The sequence below is a fragment of the Bombus affinis genome, chromosome 18, assembly GCF_024516045.1.
Source record: "Bombus affinis isolate iyBomAffi1 chromosome 18, iyBomAffi1.2, whole genome shotgun sequence".
In the NCBI taxonomy this organism is placed as follows: Eukaryota; Metazoa; Arthropoda; class Insecta; order Hymenoptera; family Apidae; genus Bombus; species Bombus affinis.
The window spans coordinates 5,096,098-5,121,050 of NC_066361.1; the positions used below are offsets into that span (position 1 = coordinate 5,096,098).

The window sequence follows — 24,953 nt, forward strand, 5'->3', positions numbered from 1 at the left end:
AATATTATGTTTAAAATAAAATTATTCTTCTATATTTTTCCGTTATTCTTTTCAGTCATACAACATTCTTCGTTATCTAATAATAACGAAACTTTTATGATACTTGACAAGATGAAATTCTCGAAATCTTCACCTACACCACTATGATTTGCAACCTACCGTATGATGTCCATTAAAAAGTTTTGGTAAATTTTATAACGTAAATGGTGAATTTAAAAGTAATTTGCTAATAATAACCTTGAATCGCATAGAAATAAAGAATAGTCGTATATCATATTGGATTGTCAACTAAATGATTGCGGATCTTGTCAATAGATGGTACTGACAAAATCCGTAATCACTTAGTTGCCAGCCCAATAAGATTACAATAGCCACCAGCTTCTTCTATTCTTTAACAATTATTTCTACTAAACTATTGCTCAAAAGTATGAGTACCCAATATATCCAAAGTACAAATCGTCCTACCAGAACTAATTAAATCGAGCAATTGTAAATTATAAATTTCCTTTATAAATTTCAAAAACTTTTTATAGCGTTGGTCACCTGCACATTTCTTCCACACGAATCCTGTATTCTACCTAACATCTTCTTTTTCCCCATGAAAGATGATCATGATATATGCGAAAATGTGAGGCCACGTGCTCGTAAATTTTAATTTGTCATAATTTCGATTAAAAAGAAACAGAGCAGCAGGAGATAACTCGTCATCGAACTGTAGAATTTTTGGACAATCACGAGGTTCCATGGCTAACGAAGCCATGTGCGCGAGGGAAGCTCAGCAGCAATGGGTCGGCGTTTCGCAAGTAAATAAGCAGACACACGGAGGCAAACGGTTCCGCTTGTATGGCCTGGCAGCCTACCTATTAAGCTGACCTTCTTCTTGGTACAGTGAACACGACTCACAGCGACGCCGGTAGGACCTCTTCAACACGGTTTTCAGACTACGAGCAAGCAAAACTACTCAAAGACGTCTGAAATGAGACGGTACTCTGAAAATGATAGGAGCAAACACGGTGCAGCGCGCGATTTAAGTGGAAACACCTTGCCTAGCAAGAACCAAACCCGGTGTGTGTGTGTGTTGTCGATGAAAATTTCAAAATCCTTCGTTGCACGCCGACCTAAAGACTCTGCCCCTTATACTTTCTCCGCTCTTCCATTTCCTCGCAACCGACTGAAATCGTCAAGACGGTTGAAGGCGTCCTAAATAATATCTGCAAGATATTTGCGGACGTTCCAGGCGAAAGAGAATTTCGTTTGCTTGTCTTTTGATACCAGCAACGAGAGCCCCTTTGTCATTCTGTTTCGCGTTCCTGTCGGATGAAACTTATTGAGATATGTGTAATTTTGTGTGCTGGACTAGATTAGCCGCGTAGTAGTGACACACGTATATGAATATGAGTGTGTGGAGTATGTGCGTGCGCAGCGTATGGTAAACAGAAGAATGCAACTGTTGCGATAAAAAAGATGGCGAGACAAAGAGAGTGCTGAGACGCGTGCAATGTGTATCCACGAATATCTCGTCAATCACGTATTAAATAAATCTGAAACTATTTTGACATCATTTCTAAGTGTAATGTAAATGTTTCTATACATTTATTTCGGCGATTAATATCCCCTATTCTCAACAAAGCATCTGTGGTAAGAAATAATTTTCTTCCAATTCGTAAATGTCTCTACTGTTAATACACCAGTAGAGGCACGCACACTAAATGACAATTGTCGAAATTCTCGTTTAGCCATTCCTTTTGTATAAGAACACGTGTATGAACGTTAAGTTGCAGACAGGTGTTTTAAGCAAATATCCTTACTGTGAATTGTGTACTCCTCTGATTATTTCTGACTACTCGCTGACTGTAAATCACAGTTTCACTTTCATCCTCGTGTTTATATATATAGTTGCATAGTGTATAATGTACATATATGTATACGCAACATAATACATTAACCCTTTGCACTGCTACGTGGAGTGTGACTCGACATCAGTTTTTATCTCAGCAGCTCCTTTGTCGAGTCCCACCTTTTTTTGTGTAACGTGCGAAAGAAAAGGACTACATCCTGGAAATTGTTTCAAAATATATCATACACTTAAAAATTAGAAAATACAACAATAGCGTGAAAACTGGTATTTAAATGAATTTCTTTCTTCCCTTATTTATCTAAATTGTCTCATTTTTTAGTTAGAGTAAATTTCAAATAAAACACTTAGAAGCGTTGGCAGCTGCTGCCAACGAAATTGAAATAAAATTCGCAGTGCAAAGGGTTGATATGCCAACTGACACTTTACAAAGATTTCTCTTTTCCATTTCTTCTTCCATGATACGAAATTATTATAATTAGATTCTCCTAAAGTTGATGTTATTCCAACAATGAGTAACTTTAATTAACTCGAGCAAGAAATACGTCACCCAAATATGGGTGACGGGGTTCCACGGAAGCCTACCCGTCACATAGATATGGGTGACGCGGTGACCAACGTATTAGAAAGTGATTAATCCAATATGTCAATAAAATCAACAGAAAATGTTCTGCCAATTACGAAAAAATATATTAGTGTCTACAGATAGCATTTGTATATGCATCATTTTGGATGCCAGATATTTGGGGTGCCAGACTCAGGAGTCGTCACGTGGTCGCCACATATATACGACGCTTGTACCTACAGGTCATCTCGTGGATGCCACCTATGAGCGGCACTCGAAGCGAAAGGGTTAAAATTCCTCTACTTATTATCCTATCTAGAGGTCGTCAACAATCTTCTTCATGTTATTCGTTCGTCTGTCAGACAACGCCTGTAAACGAATTGGTGGATCTCGGTCATAATCCAGCGAAGACTATCGTCGGAATTGCCATTAGCGTGGCGTTTAACGATACGAATGGAGGAGCAACAGCAACGCCGCGATTCATTTGGCAAAGGACGAGATCGGAAGAAAAGGTGAGGATGCCGCGAGCAAGAGTCGAGAGTCGTTATAATTTCGTTGGTGTGTGCACGCGCTCCTTTTGCCGACTGTCGCGCCTCGCCGGCGTCGCTCAAACCAACTCGTTAATTGCATCCTCCGCGTTAATATAACGGAACTGTGTCAGCGGCTGATACAGTGACGCGCGAATTAAAAGAGCGAGATAGAAAAGCAGAGGGGAAAAAAGAAAAAGGAGAGGAATCCGCGGAATCTGACTTCTGCTCGATGGTAGAATATCGTCTCTTCTCGCGACGAAGTAATCAACGTTTCAGATCAAAAGTTTCGAACGTTTCGACATATTTCATACACATCTCTCTTCGACGTGTCGAAAAGAAGGCCAGAAATGAAGAGGATCGAGAGAGAAAGAGAGAGAAGCGAAGATCTTTAAATCCTCGTTATGGGAGCTTGAACCATGCGATGCTTGAAGATTGCTTATCCCCGTTGAATGGATCGAGGCATTCGATAACTCTGCCTATCCGCTGCGATTCAAATTTTCCAACGGTTGTAAAGCTGTTTTACGTGATTGCGACAACCTGCCGATTGAAGCATGTAATCCGTTTTCAACTTGATGAAAGCAAATTTGCTGCGACAAACGAGTCGAAATGGGGCTTCGTCTAAGTTGAGATTTTATTACGGCAACCAAACTGGTACGTTTTTTGTCATGTTATTTATCTGATTGTTCGTTATTGCTTGTCATTTCTAGAGGCTCTGATAGAAAGAAGACTAAAAAGAAAACACCCCTAAAGAAATAAAATAGCCAAACTGGAAAATGGTATCCCGCTGAGGGTAACCATCCACATGTTATTTAGCAATTAAGTTAGACAAATTTGTTGAAGTAACTACTTCAAGAAAAACTCTACATTTATTTATGTATATCTGTGACCTGGAGACTGCATTACGCAGAAATATTCTAAATAAGGAGCGGTACATATTATTGTAGCCTTGAGTACACATTATGTCTTGGATTGCAAGGTCTAGGGACAAAGGAACTAATAAACAGATTTCTATTTATGTTGCCTGTAGCCTCTAGCCAAATCACGTGTTCAAGTAAACTACTGGGTTGGCAACTAAGTGATTGCGGACTTTGTCAATAAGTCGAGCAATACCACCTATTGACAAAATCCACAATCACTTAGTTGCCAAGCCGATAGCATTAAATTTTGTAACGAAGGTTTCGAGAATGGTATTGAGAATTTAATGGTATTCTTCAACTGATTTTATGAAATAAATGTAAATGAATATCGTAGTTTCCGCGTTCAAATAGCAAACGTTGTTATGCCCAGCTTTATACCAGCACTCGAAATTCCACTTCTATTGGTTTGGCAACTAAGTGATTACAGATTTTATCAATACCACCTAATGACACCTAATGACAAATATGTCATTCCAAGAATATTTGGTTTACACTCCACAATTGGGCGGTAATTAATTAACAATATTTGTCATTAGGTGGTATTGACAAAATCTGCAATCACTTAGTTGCCAAACCAATAGATATTGTGCATATATCTCAGTATTTCTTATTGTGTGTGGGGCACTCTGTGGCAGCACGTGGCAACAATGTATATCGCCGAAGCGAAGTGCCTAATGAACCCTCAATATCTCAACCGTCCTTCCCGTCGAATGTCCGAGAAAAAGGCGTGCATGGCAACGTTCGCGGACGCCAAACAAACGCGTGGATAGTGGGGATATTGAGGGGTGACGAAAAGAAAAGAATCGAATCCGATCGACAGTTAGGTTCGAACTAGAAAGCGATAAAGTCGAGTTGTAACCCGGAAGCGATTTAACGCACTACACCCAATAACACCTCAACTCTATGATTACGTGAGTGAGTGAGTGGATAGTGTCACATTGCAGATGTCATGTTTAACAGCAAGCCATTTTCAGGTATGTACATGTGTGTCAGTATCGTAAAAGAGTATCGTAAAAGAGTGTTGGTTATCAATGTTGTAAAATGAGGGAATTGTTTGTTTGCAAGCTGTACACGCGTGCTTGTCTTCGACTTATGAACTTAACAACCACCGTGGCGTCACAGGAGAAACAGTGGCGGGTCATATATGACTAATGTGGCAGTTAAAGTATTAAGATAGTTTTTTAACAAAATGAGTAAGTGATAGTCTGAATGTGCAAGGCCGGAATATGGTTGGACGTCCCATTCTAGTTGCATCAATTTTTGTCGTGTAACGCATATGGTCATGCGTTGCATGGCAACTCATATTTTCAATTTATTCCAGGCCAACAAAAAACAGATATGTACTTCCAAAAATATTTGTTTTATACTCCACAATTGAGCGGTAACTACTCAACAATATTAGACCAATAATTATTTCTATTCAACCTAATAATTTGTAATATTAGTTGTATCATATGACGCTATTTCGCTAACCGATATCATCCTTAATCTACGGAAGACATATTGTTGCATGAAGTTTCCACTAATTAGCTCCCACTAATTAATATCATATTTCATTTGCAGGAAAGATAGAACGCGTTACGTTGCGAAATCCTCGACAACTTTCCGCAAAACTTATTCAGAATGTCCATTTTCCAAACCACACACAATGTGAATTTTCGTTTGGATGTATTATAGCTTAATACGAACAGTTATATCTTAAATGACGAAGAATCCGGAAACCACGCGAGCCTTAACGAGCGTCAATGTATCGAAAGACAACGCGTTTCGAATTACAGCTCGACGAGTCGCATTTAACCACTGGTTCTCGCGAGTCTGTGGTCACCAGTCGTGAATTACGAACGAGCTACAAGCATGGGCAACCGGTTGCATAGATTCAGGGGCCATCGACGCAGTACAGGCACGTGTGAGCGCTAATGGTAACGAGATTCGATTCAACAGAGAGAAAATAAAATGAATAGAAGCTCGTCGGAAGCAAGAGTACCGAAGCGTAAAAGCTCCGCAGATCGTTTCGCTGCGTCTCTGAAGCCGATTCTCGCAATTAATAAGAATGTTATATTATAAATATTTGACCACGGACGCCATTAATTGAAGAAGGTCGTTGGAGACGTGAAGAGGGTCAGGTTAAACCCTTCAATTTTCTCTTCTTTAAAGCCTCTTCGCTTCTCTACCTGTCGTCTTCTTCCATTTTGTCGTTTCCTTTTTTCTCAAATTGTACGAGGTTCAAGACGATTCCTACGTCCGAGGGTCGTCAAGGAACTAGTTGGAAAGAAAAGAGGGTCAACAGTAAAACATGATATCCGATTGCCACGACGAAGATTAACCTAGCCACGTCGCACCGTACCACTCGCCTCGATGGTTCTTCCTTTGAGCGTTTCGAGCGGCCCTTAAACGCTCGGCCCTTTGTGTGTTCCGAAACCAACCATACTTCCGACTCACCGTTGGTCCGTGTGCAAGAATGACTATTATCGAAATCTATTTCGTTACGATTGTGTGATGTCACGTGCCTGATGATATGAAATGAATTTATTTATACTTGGTGCAAGTGATATACAGTGCCGTAAATAATTAGAAAATTAATCAGAATATCAAAAGAAAAATTGACAGGGTCGTTTATGTAACTTTATACTATAATATGAAACAAAATTGAAGATACAACGAAGAAAAATGTTTGTTCTCTTAGAATTGTGTTTTTGGCTGTGAAGAAATGTAGAATCAGTGCCAATTCGACATTTAGTGGATTTTCCTTTATTTTTTTATTGCTTCTGTTAACCTGTCAAGCGCACTATCAATTAACTTTCGTTTTCAATATCAGTTCAGACAGATTTTATTCTCTTTTTAATTCTGCAATACTTTCTATAGCTGGCTTCTCCTGGACGTAAACTTTTTTTGTTGCAATCACAGATTCTCGGTCGGGTTTAGACGAGACTCAAAGCTGGCCATGATAATAATTCTATTGCGAAACCTTGAAACTACTTTTTTTGTAATGGAAGCAGTATAATGGGAGCATTGTCTTTTTGACAAATTGTCTTTTTGTCTACTATTTTAAAAAGCAATATTTCGCTATGTAACAGAAAAATAATTTCTCTTGATATATCAAGGCATGATCAGTGGAAATGATCCTGGAAATATCGAAGAACTAATAGAGAAACGGTGTTTGAGTTTATAATTATCCACAGTACTACAGAAATATTAATATTGAAATATTAAACGAGGACACGTTCAACCATTAACAACTGTCGTCAATAGAAATCACGTTGATTCTATCAGAGGCAAAATTTCATCTTAATAGATTTATATTTTGTGTTTAAAATTTCAAAAAAAAAAAAATTGATGTATTTAATATCGAATGAAAAATAGAAAAGTTATTATTTGCTTTAACTACAAATGACACACAATCGTATTATAATTTTAATATTAGGTTGGCAACTAAGTGATGGCGGATTTTGTCACTAGGTGGCATTGACAAAATCCGCAATCACTTAGTTGCCAACCCAATATATGTTTCAAATTATTTGAATTCTCTAGCCAATCTGACGAATCTCGCCAATTTTACGATCTCACTGTATTTTTTCGAAACACGTAAATTTCAACGTCTGATCTGTATTTTACCACCTCGCTATATATTTTCCACTAATTACGGTGGAAATAAGATCGAGACGATGTTTACAGAAGAAATTGTTCATTTCACCCTGTGATTTACAAAACGCATTTCTTTTTTAATTGTATTACATTGTAATTGTAATTAAGTTGTATTTAATTGTAATTTCGAAAATTATTTCACTTTTCATGGTGCACGAAGCAGGATCCAGCATAATACGAAGCCAGACCCGGCCCATTGTCCTTCAACAGGGCAGACATGCATTTATGTATGCAATACTCGAGTTCCTGAGGCTTTCTAGTGCCTGCACGCCCTAATACGCCGTTATAATTTATAGCAGGCTACTCTACGGTTTCGGATACATCATCACTGCTCGGCCTGCGATATTGATCAGCTGCAGAATGAATAATCATGGTCGGATCGATCATCGTCTGCTTGTTCCTTACTGCACCGTAAAAACTTGGCGAGCATTATAACACTAGAACTACCACACTAGTCAAATTGACTGGTATTGATAGAACCCGCAATCACTTAGTTGCCAAGCCAATAGTGAATTTTGAATTTTTACAAATCGATGACAAATCCTGCACGTAACACACAGAATTTAACAAACATAGAAAATACGAAGAGAAAATACGATAGGAAAAGATTAATTTTTAAGAAGATTACGAGAGACATTGAAACATTTGATAAGTACAGAGGAAAAAGGAGAAATTCTTAAGCGCACTAGTAGAAAAAAATGATTAGAATTAATAGATATAAAGGAGCTTATATAGACGAACGAAACGAAGCTTAATTTCCCCGCGAGATCTACTCATTGGCGTATCCGATATTCGACAGAAACCCGAATTATCCCAAGCATTATTCCCGTAATCCGTTAATCCGTAAATCGAAACACTCGCTCCTCTGATCTGAATTTCAATAGTTGGCTGGCTATCGGTGGAAAACAAAAACACGAATAAAACACGAGACTCTCGTATAAATACGACGATAATTCATCGAAATAAAATTCAAGGATTTACAATAGCCTATCCCCTCTCCCTTGCCACGCCACGGTGAAATAACCACGGTGGATGCGATGTGTTCAAAAAGATTACAATTTCCCCAATGGATTTTACCGATCGTGAATTTAATTCTCCGCATATATGTGGTGGACTATTCGAGAATATTCGATGATTCATTATTACGTTACAACGTTGGCATTATAGTAATGCTCATTTGCATTAATTATAATAGTTGCTGAAGCGAAAGAACAAAGGTAATTACAATATAATTATTTATATTTAGCAATTTACTGGGTATAAATATATGTTACTGAATATATTGCGGAAAACTAGAAAAAATAAAACGTCATGTGTGACGAACATTAGCGAATATATTAATCCACTCGTATTGAGACATCGTCTACATTTAATAAATAATAATAGTATATTATAAAAAATATAATATATAATAAAAAAAATAATAAACTGATAAATTGATAAATTTATACTGTATATATAATACTATAATATAATATATAATAATATATATAACAATAAATATTACATAATAATATGTAATGTAATGCTATAATATAATAATATACAGGGTGGTTGGAAACTGGTGGTACAAGCGAAAAGGGGGTGATTCTACGCGAAAAAAGAAGTCGAAAATATAGAATAAAATTTTTTCGTTTGAGGCTTTGTTTTCGAGAAAATCGATTTTGAACTTTCGCTCGGTACGCGTGCACTTTATCGCGTCTCGTTATAACGGATCTCACTGTAGATCGCTGCGTGAGCCAACTGGGAGATCTCCATTTTTTACTTTAGCAACGCGTTTTTTTTTTTTTATTATTATTATTATCAGTTATTGTTTACCTGGAATTGTTCCCAATTAATTGCGAGACTTGTTCTGCTTTTATAAAGTACAGCATATAATAAAATACAAAATTTAATGGTGTTAAAACTAATTAAAAAGCTACACTATCAGTTATTACTAAATAAAGTTACAATCGAACGATACTACAATATAAAAAAATATTAAAATGCATTATGAATTTTTTATTTCACGTTCAAGTCGTGTTATTTATCTTCAGTCGTTTATAACGTTTTTAATTTTACCTACATTTTTCTATACTTTTAATATATACTTTCAATTTGATGTTTTGTATAAACAATATGTGAAATCAAACAAATTATCGCAAAATATAATTAACCGCTTAAATAACTTTTATACTTCTTTGTTTTTTAAATAGTGAACATTAGTCCTCGATAATTGGAAAAATGCGCGGTGGACAGCGCATGGGTTGACTTGTCCATTGTGGTGAGAAACGTACAGCCCGTTGTGGCGCGCGCGGTTGGCAAAGCAGTGGATTAATGCATTCGCTCTTATGATGTTCACCACATCATGCTTTGTTGCTTGTAGTTTTCTGCAATGTATTCAACGATAAAATAAACCTACTTTTATTATAAGCAGCAGCTTCTACCTTTTCAGAAGTAAGCACGTTAATTATGTATTTATTTATATCACGGTTTAAAATTTATAAAATTTATATACGTGACGCTGGTAGCGAACGTATGATTAAATAATTTTTTCGTAGAATATAAAAAAAATGCATACAAAAATGTTGCAAAAATTACGATGCGCTCCATTATTAATTAACATTTTACCGACCGAATGCCGATTAATCGGTTTTTGTCGCCAAAACTTACCGACTGATCTTTCTCATTATTTGAGCAGTAATTTGTTATTTAGTACTAAGATAGCTTGCACAGTTGCGTCAGTTGCGTTGCTTTGTAAACTCCCACAGTCTTATACCAATTTGAAAAACTTACCGCTTGCGATGAACGAAAAGAATGGTATTGGAGAGTCTAAACCGAAACAAAGCCGGCGCTGGGGAGAACCAGCGCTTGAATTGCCAGTCAGACGTGCGTATGCTGTTGAACTGTTAGCAGTCGGTAAAGTGTTAATCTGATTAACACTCAACTGAATTTGTCCAATTTTCACGCAGAAACTTCTTATTTGTTATTTTTACTTATTTTTATTATTATTCTTTATCACTCGATCTCGCACTAAAGATATCTCAGAGGAGAAGCGTAGAGAGATTGCTAAAGCGATATTCGAATGAAAATTCTAAAAAAGATGCATCTGTTCGTTGAAACTGTGCAATACATCGGATGCTTTAGATGATCGGTAAACGTACCGCTCCTCCATTAATCCTCGCGAATGCAAAAGAAACGCGATTCTACATCAAATGTACCGTGGATCTGGATAGAACGCAGACGGGATGGATTCTTCGTGGAGAGAAGATAGGACGCGGCGGATACGAGGAGCATAGGCCTACCACGCTGCCTGATCTAGGCCATCTCTGTTCGCTAATGGATTACCAAGACGCTCGATAGCAATTAGGATGATATCGATGGAGCGCGAGAAACGGAGTATTTTCTACGTAATTGATGGAAAATCGACACTCCTCGACGAGGAATTATCGTCTAGAGGACTCGATTGTATGTAACAGATAGGACCTGCGATTTTAATTTTTAAGAAGATTACCAAAGACATTGAAAAATTTGACGAATACAAAGGGGAAAAAAATACAAAGGAGAAACTCTTAAGCGCATTAATGGGAAAAAATGATTAAAATTAATAAATAAAATTAATAAAGGAGCTATATAGACGAACGGAACGAAACTTAATTTCCAAATTTGGGAAGAAAACAGCGCGGGTGACAGAGGAAGAGAACCGACTTGATGAGAGGAAACGTATATCAGTCAGATAATGTTAACCCTCTGCACTGCGAATTTTATTTCAATTTCGTTAGCAGCAGCTGCCAACGCTTTTAAGTGTTTTATTTAAAATTTACTTTAACTAAAAAATAAGACAATTTAAATAAATAAAGGAAGACAGAAATTCACTCAAATACCAGTTTTATTCACACTATTGTTGTATTTTCTAATTTTTAAGTTATGATATATTTTGAAACAGTTCCCAGGATGCAATTCTGCTTTTCTATCGCACGTTTCACAAAGAAAGCTGAGACTCGACAAAGGAGTTGCTGAGGTAAAAACTGATGTCGAATCACACTCCACATAGCAGTGCAAAGGGTTAATGCAGCAACGCAACTTTCTTACCATCGATCTTTATCGAATAAAACTTTTCCTAATGTGGGAAAATATAGTGTCAGTAGCAGGTTTGGTAACGGTGTGATTTGTTTCAATATCGTTCACGCCAACACAAAATTAGGTTGTCCGAAAAGTCTCTTTCGTTTTATAAGGAAATGATAGACGCACAATGTTTTTTTGTTTTGTATTAGTTTATTGAATTATGCACGGACATAATATTAGAAATAGAACGAAATGGATCATACCTAAAATTCAATAAAATAATATAAAACAGAAATTGTTGTTCATCTATTATCACCTTATGAAATGAAAAAAAACTTTTCAGACAACCTATATGATGCTTCATCAATCTATATGCACACGGTCATCATTTGTCACTCACTCGTCTCGTTACAGCGGCTCTTTTTCAGGCTGACCACCATATCCTTGACAATGCTGACAACACTCTCCCAACAACTCACTAACAGCTACCTTTTATACCATGGCTCTAGTATACCTGGCACGTCCATGTTCCACAGACGTGGATGACACATGGTCAAGCAGACCTTGTAATTTACCAAATGTCCAGTTGGACAAATTGTAAAGTACAATTTAAATAATAAAAAAAAAAAAAAATAAAAGAAAGTATACTAAACTGTATACTCAGCACACACATGTTCGAAAGACGTGGATGACCCATGGTCAAGTACCTTGTTAATTACTCAGGGTTTCTCCCCGATACTACACTAATGTAGTTGTGAGGTTATTGTGATTGAAACTAGACCAAACACGATATAAATTAGAGCGTATTTTCTTATTTGCAGACACTAACTTATCTTCTTTTGTCTATTTTATTTTGTCTATATACAGGGTGGTTGGTAACTGGTGGTACAAGCGGAAAGGGGGTGATTCTACGCGAAAAAAGAAGTCGAAAATATAGAATAAAAATTTTTCGTTTGAGGCTTTGTTTTCGAGAAAATCGACTTTGAATTCCCGCTCGGTACGCGTGCACTTTATCGCGTCTCGTTATAACGGAAGTTTAATTTTTCAACAAGGCGGTGCACCGCCACAATTTAGTCGTCATGTGAGAGGTTTTTTAAACCAACATTACCAAAGCTGGATTGGTCGTGCTGGAACAATAGCTTGGCCACCACGCTCTCCTCGCTTAACTCCGCTTGACTTTTATTTATGGAGCCATATTAAATCAATTGTCTATTCTGAAGAAATCACAAGTTGCGAGCAATTGAAAGAAAAGATTATTGTAGCCTTTCATACTTTAAAACAATCAAATACGTTAGAAAGTGTTCATAGAAATTTAATTAGAAGAGCAGAAGTATGTGTTCGGCAGAATGGGCACCATTTTCAGCAATTTTTGTAATAATAAACTTTATGATTACTTCGTATTATTTCATCATGTATTCCTAATTTTCCGTTACGGCAAAAACAAACTTAAACTGCGATAATATCCATCGAGACAACGATCTACAGTGAGATCCGTTACAACGAGACGCGATAAAGTGCACGCGTACCGAGCGAAAATTCAAAGTCGATTTTCTCGAAAACAAAGCCTCAAAGGAAAAATTTTTATTCTATATCTTCGACTTCTTTTTTCGCGTAGAATCACCCCCTTTTCGCTTGTACCACCAGTTACCAACCACCCTGTATATTATTATATTATAGCATATTACATTACATATTATTATATAATATTATTATATATTATATTATAACATTATATATACAGTATACGATCTGAATCCATAATGGCCAATTTTTTTACTAAATCAAAGGTGAAAGTCCAAACAACAAGAAAACAATATAGGTTAGGTGCTTTGAACACGTTGACAAAACAAAAGAATGTGCTAAGACCACCCATTGACAAAACCTGCAATCACTTAGTTACCAACCCAATATTATATTACTCAGTTTATTGTTAAAAGAAAAATGTGTTCCGGGAGAGTTAGAATATTAGGAAAAATATTTACTATAACACAGAATTCAATGCACATTCAACGTATGGAACATACGTTTATTTTAACGAAAACTATATATTTTCACGTATCACGCCTTGCGAATAGCGAATGCGCTAATATTTTATCTGCAAATTTTATGAAACTAACGCTTATGATTTATTCGAGATGGAATAAATTCCACTTGTTGTTTCGATTGATTTTTAGTGTGAAACGATGAAATATCGCGATGGTTCAGAAAATGAATAATTCGCCTGAGTGTCAGGATTCGCTCGACGTTACCCTTTTATAGGAAGTAAAAACGTCGCAGGCACGAACATTTGACGAATTTCAGCATTAATATTAAAAAGTGGCTGTTTCGCATTGGATTATCCAATTATCCGGTCCATCAAGCTGCCGCTGAATTCCCACGTTTCTCGCATAATTCGCAACTTCAACGTCCGCCCGCAGTTTTTCCCCGCGATTTTTCAATCGTCCGTGAAATCTGAATATCGTATTTTATCCCCCTTCCCCTCATCGGTGGAAATGAAACATCGTTGGGTTTATTCGAATGGTCGTGCACAATCCATTAATTTTACATATTCTACCGTGACTATATCGTACAGAGGAAAAAAAAAGGGGGAGAGAAAAAGATAATGGAAAAAAGGCGAGCGAAAGAAAAACTTTTAAAACATTTTTTTCCATACGATTATTCGTATAAATTCTCGTAAAACTACACATGTCTGTCTCGCGTTGAAACGAACATTTGACCGACAGATTTGGACTTTATACGTCGGTGCATTCGTTACACTTTTCACACAAGCTATTCTTAATTCACTTGATAAATCAACAGATATCTAGTTATTATTATTATTATTATTATATTGTTATTATTAATGTTATTATATTAGTTAAAGTTTAACTAATTAGACGAACGTCTGTACATCGACAAACGTTGATCAGGTTATTCGCTTACGGTTCTCGTGTTTGATGTGAATTGTACTCAACTCGTGTGAACTGTGTAGCTTCCGTTACTGTTGGGTTGGTAACTAAGTGATTTCGGCTTTTGTCAATGCCACCTAGTGACAATCCTAGTGACAATAACTTAGTTGCCAACCCAATATATATTAAAAACTACTCTTCTTTACAGAGCTTTAGCCTAGAACAGTGAAACATGTATTCTATATTTCTTAAAAGATTAGTTCAAATTTGATGATACGGATAAAGAACTACTATCGATTTCCAAAAGTTAAAATCTTTCTCTTCTTTAATAGTATTTCATCTCTGTGATCGGTAAAGAAGAGTTAAAAATCGTAAAAGATATTGCAAATTTAAAATACCAAAACTTCCCAGTAATTCTTCCATATTTTCTCTTACCATTTTCTCCAAGCAATTTTCAATTTCTCACAGAAGAATCTGTATATTAAGTACGTTACTTATAATTTATCACAGAGACGGCACCTTTGTCACAGAAACAAGGATCACAGACACTTCTCTATCCAAGAACCATTTGCACTAGAAAATTGAGCTTCGATTATCAAAGGTTACAGCGGCCAATAGAATCGCCAAGTCGTTAAATTCAATCGCGTAAATAAAAAGAATCGTTTTCCAAGGCGATATTCGCGACAGTCTCTCGTTTTATGGTGATCGCGCGTAATCTATATCGCCAGACTCTTTAAAACTTTATTATCCTGCATAAAATCTTATCGAGCTTTCATAGCACGGTTAAAGATTTAATGTCGAATATCGATTCGTCGTTATCTACATCGGGTAAAAAAGATACGACCGGGAAGGGAACTTAGCTGACAGTGTTTCGCCAAAGAAATTTCGTCCACCTTATGTATGGTGTATAAGAAAACACGGTTTACATGGGAAATCCACAGCCTGCACCAAGATGACATTTTATTCAATCCTCTGTCGCGATGATTAATTTCGACCGATATTGCCATTCGAAATAGCCGATGAAATTGCAAAAGTGTTGGAGAATCGTTTCGCGAAAATTGGATACCTCCATATACACGATAACTGTGACCCCTTTTTTGACGCAATTTTTAAACGCTTTGTGAATTTACTATTTCAAAAGTTACATATTTCTGAAGTTATAGTTATTTGCCTCTCCTACAAATTTCTATAAATTCATGCGACTATTTTTTTTTTTTTTTTTTAGAATATTGTTTTATTAGTTTTGGAAAATTATTTCGCGAAAATTGCATACTTCCACGTACACGATAACTGCGACCCATTTTTTTTTTTTTTTTTGACGCAATTTTTAAACGATTTGTGAATTTATTATTTTAAAAGTTACATATTTCTGAAGTTATAGTTATTCGCATCTCCTACAAATTTCAATAAATTCATGCGACTATTTTTTTTACAATATTATCCTTAGGTCGTAGCAACGTATCTATTGTAGATAATTCACTGAATACTTTAGTTTCAAGTTAAAGTGAAAATTCGCGTTTCCGTTGTTACCAATTGTTGCATAAAATATATTATCTTCAGAATTGGAAGAAAATTCTAAATAACACATTGCTGACAGGCGACGAATAAACTCGTGATGCGCTTTCTTTCGCATCAGCGTCATTTTCTCAGTGTGCTCTTGGAGTACAGTGCGCAACTATTGGCCAGCATACCTCAAGCTATGTCTCTCGCATACAAGACCAGTAAAGTTGCGTACTTTGTTGTGAAAAATGTCAACGATGACGGAACGTACGAATGAAGAATCTTTCAATGAATTATACGCGCATGTTTTATCTGATTTTCCAATTAATTATGAATCAAATTGTGGTGACTTGAAAAATGATACTGTATCAGAAGATAATGAATTTGATATTAGCCCACCAAAATATCATTAAACCTACGTGTATATTACAATACAATAAGCACGGGTATTCCGACCGTTCGCGAAGAGACGCGATCGCGAGGAAACGCGTCAGCGAGAGCCGTAATTCTCTTACGATACTGATAGTCGATGATGCGAACCAGTCGTTGCCCTGTTTCGATTAGGATAACACAGGTAGTTCAAATGATTGTAACACTGAATTAACAGGGTTAATATAAGCTTGTACTTTTAACAATATTTAAAATTATAATTAACACGTTACAAATGATTTAACGATGATACAACTAGTTTATTATTTTAATTCGACTCGACTTTATAATATTTCTCCACGTATTCGTTTGACTAAGCGAACTTGATTTTATTTCTCTGAACCTCTCGATGCATTCGGTTTGAATCCTCGTATAATACTGACTGCCCTTCGATTTGTTTCCTTTGTCTTCTCTTGCAGACGACCCCCACCACGCACGGGTTTCGCAACCGTTCGAGCCTATGATCACGTACGCCATATTTTTTGGTAGGGAGAATAACAGACCGAAAGCGAATCGATGTTTTCTAGAACTCGCTGCTCGACGGCAACTATACGCTTATCGCTACTTTGTATATATTCACCGGTCATGTAAGACGATCTGTCTGCGACACTATAGTACCGAGGGAGACGGTTAGGAACACGGCCTATAGTAAGCCTCGGGTCGTAACAACATGAAAGGGGTAGATCGTGCACGTCAGTATTTGGCGAACAGCAATATTTTACGAAAAACTTTAAAGTGGTCCAGAAAATTAGCATTTTTTCTGATAAACTGCACCTTGTTCGATGCATATAAAATGTACTGTACCTATCTGCCAGAAAATAAAACAAGATACAATAAATTTCTACTGCAAGTAGCTAGAGAATGGATAACTGTGGATTCCAAAGAATGCAGCATCGCACTTGACGATTCTCGAATTTCTAAAACAACTCCTTGTTATAGTGATGCACCCTTCAGGCTTTCCGGAAAGCTAAAAGATCACGTGTTAGAAAAATAGTCTCTGGCAGAAAACAAATCCGACTAGAGTGTGTAGAGTCTGCTCTTCAAAAGGAAAACGCAGAAACTAGAAATATTTGCAAAAGCTGTTGTGTACCATTAACGTAGGTGATTGTTACACTGTTTACCATAGGAAAAAGAAATATTAAAAGTTGAATAATAAATAGAATTTATTAAAGTTTATTTATATCGTTTTACTTGCACATCTAATTACGAAATAATAGCCAATGACATGAGATAAATTCTCAGTAAAATTTCCGGTAAACAATGAGTTAGCTACGAAGAGATTTAACAAAAAGAAAGGTATTTGTCCCACAGCTGAAAGAAAATCCTCTCTCTAAACGATTAAATATGCAAAATTCTCTGACAATTGTATCCAAACGAAAGGAGAACCTGAACGTTTCACTGCATTATTATTCCACTGAGATGGCAGGCGAGTGAACTGAAATTGAGCGAAGCTGTCAGACGGAAAAGTGAGAAAAACAGCGGTGTCCACGCGAAATCTCTAAATCGTCGTTACACATAGAGCATCGTCCCTCGTCGTTCCAAGAGAATCGATTACCATTTAAATGGAGTGTGACTGAGCCCTAACTACATTGTGACCGGTGCCATGTCAGTGTAAATCGAGTCTTAAATTCCGACAGAAAATGTAGCCGTGGGCCGCGTACGCGAAACGCATGCAAATGAACTGCACCGAGTTTCTAGCCGAGTTACCGACCATTCGTCTGCGGTGTTCCTATTCGAAAAACGAAAGTTTTAACCGGCAAAGCCGAAGGATAGGCGAAACCAGAGAGGGAGATCGTTTATCAAATACTCGAGTACCGGTACCGTGAATGGCAGTCCAAACTTTTTCCATCGGATCCTCTTCAAGCCGACCAACTTCCTCGAAACTTGCCTGTCCAAACACTGTTCACCGATTATTTCGCATCAACCTATGCTAATATCCTGGGAAGCTTAAATTCCAGATGTCGCTAGTATCATAATCGTGATATTTCGCGAGATACATTTTGTAGATCGTTTCGGAACATGAAACTGGTAATTACTAGATGGCTTAGTCACATTTTACTATTAAATCAATCAACACGATCTTTATACGTTTTGTTTACCTTTCTAAGGGCGAATACTTTCAACCTACGAGAAAAATTGTATTTTATTAAATACGAACAATAAAAATATTTTTCGGGACAATTTCGTGTGTATAACACACTGAAATGTAGTGGACCAATTTCATTAAAAATGAATACATTTATCGTGCTTCGTTAATCGATCTCGTATCGAGTTTTAAAAAATTGCCTACGAAGAAACTAAATATTCTATGAAATTCCTGCTATCGAATCAAACGTTTTGAATGAGGATATTTCTCGTATTTTAAACGTGGTTATAGAAATGTATTGCAACAGCATAAATTAGCTTAAACAAAATGTACATGTGAAATATAATCAGGTTATCCCAGTTACACGATACATGAAGATGATGATAGCAATTGTAAAATATTTAAATTTAATAATAATAGGATTTTTCATTAGGCTTATATAGAACGCCAGATTGAATTTAACATTTTGACTACCACGTGAGTCGTATATGACCCGCCACGGTTTCTTCTGTGACGCCATGTTGGTTATTGGTGACCGCAGCGCCTCAACTTCTTACAATTGTAAAAATTGTATGAAAATTGACAGTTAGGGCATTTTCAATATAACCGATAAATAGAAGATACTTTGAAATTAAAAGTGCCCCATTGAACAATTAAATATTTTTATTAGAACATCAATAAAAAAAAAAAAAAAATTAGAACAAATGTTGCATCTAACGATGAACTGTGTTAAAACGCTTTAAACATAAATGTGGCTCATCGATACAATTTGGACGATAGGTGGTCACCTCTTTGGTCCGATTCTTAGCAATTTTTGATCCTAACTGTTTAACATTTTTTTATAGCACTCTGCAAAATTTTCACGTCAGGTACGCTTGTTCTTCTTTCTTCCGCATTTCGTGTCGCAATCTTTGTCGAATAAGTATATTTCACGGCTCTGGCGAATGGCACTGTGTAAGATGCATCGCGTGTGCCATTCTGAAATCTGATACCTTGATTTTTGTTTTTCTTGCTTGTTTATAAAGTATCATCGCGTTTGAGATTGATGTATTTAACAGTAACCCTGAAGCTAATTTCATATATCACTTGAGGGTTCTTCTATGTGGTGTAGAATATGCTACTATTTGATCTGATAAATCTACAGCACATTTTCCTCTGTTGTAATCTACCACTACCATTGCTTTATCACAAAAATAATTTTTTTGCGGACCTCTACCATCTCAGCCTAATGTTTCGTCGAAATAAAAATAATCATAATACTGTTTACTAATATCTTCTACACGTCTCAACAATATATTCTGCACGTTTTGCTTACGACGAAATAACAAATGCGAATGGTTTGTTGAAATAAAGGAAGCCTTGTTATATGTCGCTATCAAGGTCACTCATGACCACCAACAAGATAAACGGCCCATTGGCGAAGAATGTTGTCTTACATCATCAATTTATTATTATTTTGCGATTATATGCTTTGAATAATAGAAATACTCCAGTGGCGCCCTCAGCGAAACATCTGATTTCTGCGTGGCAGTCAAAGTGTTAATGTAGAAAAAGTGTTGCATTAGATTTGTACAGAAGCAAATTAGAGTGGACCAGTTGCGTTGATCGTTCGCGCAATAAATTACAATAGACAACTACTATTGTCGTCTACTTTGACCTTAGCTACTATGCTCAAGGGCACAAGAAGTAAAGTATGCTTTTGTAAGAGAAGACTTCTTTCATTAGCACTGTAAGAAGATACAACTATCATGATTGGATTGATCAATTTTGAAAGGAACCTGAACATGTGGCAAGATATTTATTCTAATATATCTGTAAACAAATTTAATGAAAAATCAATTCAGAAACTATGCTATTGAATTGCGAAATTGTTTTCATAAACAAGCTTTTCCCTGTGCTTTATTTAATACTAAAATCAAATAAAAGGAGAAAAATTGGTAATATAAGATTCATTCACAACATATTAAATTTGAAATGTTGTTGTTATTTTAAAATATGAGCTCAAGTTAAACTTGTTACATTTTCCTACTGTAATCTTCCATTAGTGTCGCAAGCACAGACTAACTTCTCCCATTGTTAGTTATTTTCTCTCACTCGCTATTTTAATTTACATTCTCCGGTTGTTTACTTAGTAAACAAAACGAATTGCGGCAGATTTTGAAAGAAAATATACGCTTCCATATCTGGACGAATGAAAAAAAGAAACGAATTTTGAGGAAACCTTTTATTACCTTTTTTTTTTTAATGAAATTTGATTTTACCATGAAGAATGTAGCAGTATGATGGAAAAACAACGAGAATATGGAACTGTCGCCACTTATCATTCTTCGACGCGTCACTACTTGAAACTATCCATCGAGGGAGAATGTGGAACGTGGCTTCTTATTTTCTCGGTTCTTCCAACTTCTGCATTCCAGCAAGATACTTCTCGGTATTGCATAACGGGATGCTTTGGAGGCGCGAGATTACGTGGAACTATGAGGCAAAGAAGGAGAACGTCGAGCAAATAAGACTTTGCTTTGCTTCGCTTTTTTCAACGGCAAAGCCGCTGCTTCGTCATTGAAAAAAACCATACGAACCGAGGATTCTAACACTGTTGCCACATAATCTAAAACGTATCATCGACCATTATACATTTAATCACCTCCGTTCCATTTCCTTCGAGAAGAACAGATCGCTGTATTTTCTTTTCTTTTATCTTCGATTGCAAGAAAGATCGTTCGAAAACTAAGTATTTCAAGAAAAAGATTAAGATGACTAAGAATTTTCGAATGGTGTGCTCGAGTGTTTAAAATACTTGGTGCACCAAACAGCATGCTGGTCTAATTGTTATCGTTACAAATGGCTTGTAATTAAGGGGATTTGCAATAGAAGAATTTCGCAAATATTATTACAGATTTAGCACTTAGAATCTGATTACATTGGGCCGAGAAGAATTTCTTATTTTAATCCTAGAACTTTCTGCAGGGACATAACTATGTATAGTTGGAAGTGTATCGATTGTTAAAATTGTCCTGAAATCGCGTTGACTGCCGCGGGTGTTTTCAATGAAATCTTCGATGAAAACTTATTCCTTAGTGAGTCAAATAACAGTGAAAAAGAAAGCTTTTACGAGGTTAAACACAAATTCGGATAGTAGCGATGAGGAAGAAATCAGATTTCCTAGAAATAGAAATATAAATAGAATTACCTCGTCTGATTCTAATTCGGATATTGATAAGTGCAATCGTAGTGATACCGAATGTAATGAAGATACTGTTGACGAGATTGTACAAGAATTGGTCATTGAGGAAGAAAGGAGAACTGACGATACCGAGGAAAGTACAATTCAATTTGGTAAATGGTATGAATTTAATGATCGGCATAAGTCATTTTCTTTCCCCGAGACAGACGGCCTGATTAGGCAATTACCTGGCGATGTCAATCCATATGATGCGTTTCAGCTGTTCGTTGATGACGAAATAATAAACTTTCTTGTATCAGAAAATTGCAACAAGGGAGAATGTAAATATTAGAAGATTTAGAGAATTATTAGCTGCAAAATTATTAGGGTTCTTTGAAAATACAAAAAGCCCTTGTCTTCGTCGGAGTCAGCATAATATCGCCGATCGGAAAAATGATTTCGGAAGAAGCATTAGACGCGCATGCAAACTACGTTATGCGGATAAAAGACGACGAACGGACCGACCGATCAAAGACACTGGAGAGTATAAAAAAAGCAACAACTTATTGTCCAAATTGTCCCGACCAAACTCAGCTTTGTATAGAAGCTTCCAAGTTTTACATTCTGAATAATTTTCTTAATAAATCATCTACGCATTACTTTTATAACAATTCAATAGTTTTATTACATCCTGTGAAAAATACTTTTCAAATACTTTCGCAAGTAGTCAAATATGTGCCACCCGTATTCGGGTCACGCGGCCCGACCAGAAATTTTGTTGTCACCCAAATATGGGTGACACTGGTCGACATGAGATTTTCCTGTCGCCCGAACACGACGATGCGGCCCGACCAGGAACTTTGACGATGTCACCCGAATATGGGCGACGTACTCCTATCGGAAGCTCTGCTGCCATCGAATGCGAATGGGGCGACCCTACCAAGAATTTTGCCGTCACCCGAATATGGGTGACACAGTCCTGTCAGAAGCTTTGCTGTTATCGAATACAAGTAAGGCGGCCTTGTCAGGAATTTTTGCCGTCGCCCAAATATGGGTGACGTGTCAGTCAACGTGTTATTAAAGGCAGAAAAGTGTGATTTACTACATTTGGAAAAATACAATTTCGATTTTTTAACGACTGAGTCGGTGAAGTGCCGAATTGCGTGCTTCTGAGTGGATGAAATTTGAACACTTTGATGATTCAGCGCTAATAATCAGTTGGTTATCTACCATAGCTGGTCATTATCGTCCTATTGGGTTGGCAACTAAGTGATTGCAGATTTTGTCTATAGCATGTAATAACAAAATCTGCAATCACTTTAGTTGCCAAGCCAATATAACACGTTTAGAACACGTGAACGAAGCACGTGGCTGGATGCAGGAATATTCGAAAACGAAGATACACATGGACGTTCCCAGCGCATTTGCAAGCTAATACCCGTGCTAATTTCATTAGACCAATCCAGCAAGTGTTAATGTTACAAACTGGCCAACTTCTAAGGCACGAGCGCAGTTGGGAACAAGGAACTTGTTCGAGGAAGCAACTCGGGGAAAATAATCGGATGAGCTATTCCTTGGAAACGGAACAGCTGTATACCGCGAGAAGTGAAAGATGTTTGTACGCTGGAGCACACTGAAAAGTGGTAGCAGGATCAAATGTAAAACGATAACGTGGATCGTAGCCAGAAATTATTAAATTATTAGATTATTGTAGCCATTTCATTATCGTTAACTTTATATTTTCTTTTCCTTATTTACTGTGACAGATTCACAAATTTCTTTCTTGATGAGTTAACACTAGAACTACCACACCAGTCAAATTGACTGGTTCTACAATTTTATTTTAAAATTTCTACTTCATGTTATACTTCTTTCCGCAATAATGTAATGACTTTTACAGCAATAACTAAAAGAATAATATAATGAATTTTATTTTGGTTTTTATATATTCAAACTGAAACTAATTTTGTATCAAAGATACTTATACCAATACCAGTCAAAACGACTGGTATTTGTCGAAGTAAAAGGGTTTTGCAATCTATTTATCGAAGCCCAATTAATCAGTTTCCTCATTTCGTACAACTTTCCATATGTTTTTAAAATTTGTACAGCGCACCATTCGATACGACGATATCAGTTATCAGGAAAATTCCGGGTCGATCGCTAGATCGCTAGATGCTAACGCTAGAAATACCACACCAGTCAAAACGACTGGTTCTACAATTTCATAAATGTGTCAACCCTCGTTCAGGGATCATGGTCCCAGAAGGATTAATAATACCAAAAATGTACTACATATACTGAGATGTGTATATTTTTGTGTGCTAGACTAGACTGGCCACGTAGTAGTGACACACGTATGCGAATATGAGTGTGTGGAAGTATGTGTGCGCGGCGTCCCGAATAACAGATGAATGCAACTGTTCCGTTGGCAGTGTGGTACGGAAGATGGCGAGACAAAGAAAGTGCTGAGACGCGTGCAAATGTATATCGACGAAAATCCTGGAAATCGTTTATTAAATAAATCTATAACTATTTTAATTTGAATTCCAAGTGTAACCTTAGTGTTCCTTTACTTTTATTTCGGCAATTAAGATCCACAATTCTAAACAACATAACATGGAATTCCTTCTTTAAGAAAGTAATAAATCAATAAATATACAAATATTCTATTATTACGTATTTTTTAAAGACCAGTCATTTTCAATGGTTTTGGTAGAAACAGCTTCGTGTTAATTATCGGTAGTTCTAATGTTAAGAGTATTACAGCTAAAGTTGTGAGTATACAATTTTTTATCAAATTCTACGTGTAACTTTTATAGTATGGAACATTTGTAGTTATATAAAAGTACTATTATATACCTATGTGTCCTGATTAATTAATATGTGCATAAGTGGTAAACAAATTCAATGAAGCAGAGGTGCTTCTGGCAATTTAATTGAAATTATTCCACAGAAGGATGATATTAATTTAGAAATAAATTAGTACACGTTTCTTTTAAGTTGCGACAACAAAATTTTACGTATTAATTTCTATCTACGACACAACATTCTTATGTTTTGAAAAGAATCACCGTATACTTGTCACAAGTTCTGCAACGCTGTGTACACCTGATCGACATTCGCGTCAAAAATTTCTATAGAACGTCCAGATACCATCGTTCTATTCATCCCACAACGAACCATCGATACCCGGTCAATGTCGAATTTTCTTTTCTCCAAAGCACAGCAATCTGGTCATCGAATTTTCCAATTTTCACTGAACAAGCCATTGAGCACCTCGCGTTGTTGCAAAAATAATCATTGAACAAATAGTTGCATGGTATAGGAAACG

At 36.5% G+C, this 24,953-nt stretch overlaps 1 protein-coding gene across 14 annotated transcripts in view; it reads right to left on the reverse strand.

Moving 5' to 3' along the window:
- The window catches only part of LOC126926433 (tyrosine-protein kinase Btk29A-like), a 193,861-nt gene that overhangs the window by 114,096 nt on the left and 54,812 nt on the right, over window positions 1–24,953 (reverse strand). The window contains exon 5 of one of the 14 annotated variants that reach the window (XM_050742751.1): window positions 2,764–2,789. The exons of 12 other annotated variants lie outside the window; for them this stretch is intronic. In XM_050742751.1, coding sequence (XP_050598708.1) covers window positions 2,779–2,789 — 11 coding nt within the window. In that variant the 3' untranslated portion in view covers window positions 2,764–2,778. Of the gene's footprint in view, window positions 1–2,763; window positions 2,790–6,033; window positions 6,127–24,953 lie in introns of those variants that run through there. One more of the 14 variants, XM_050742753.1, reaches the window with a different exon arrangement.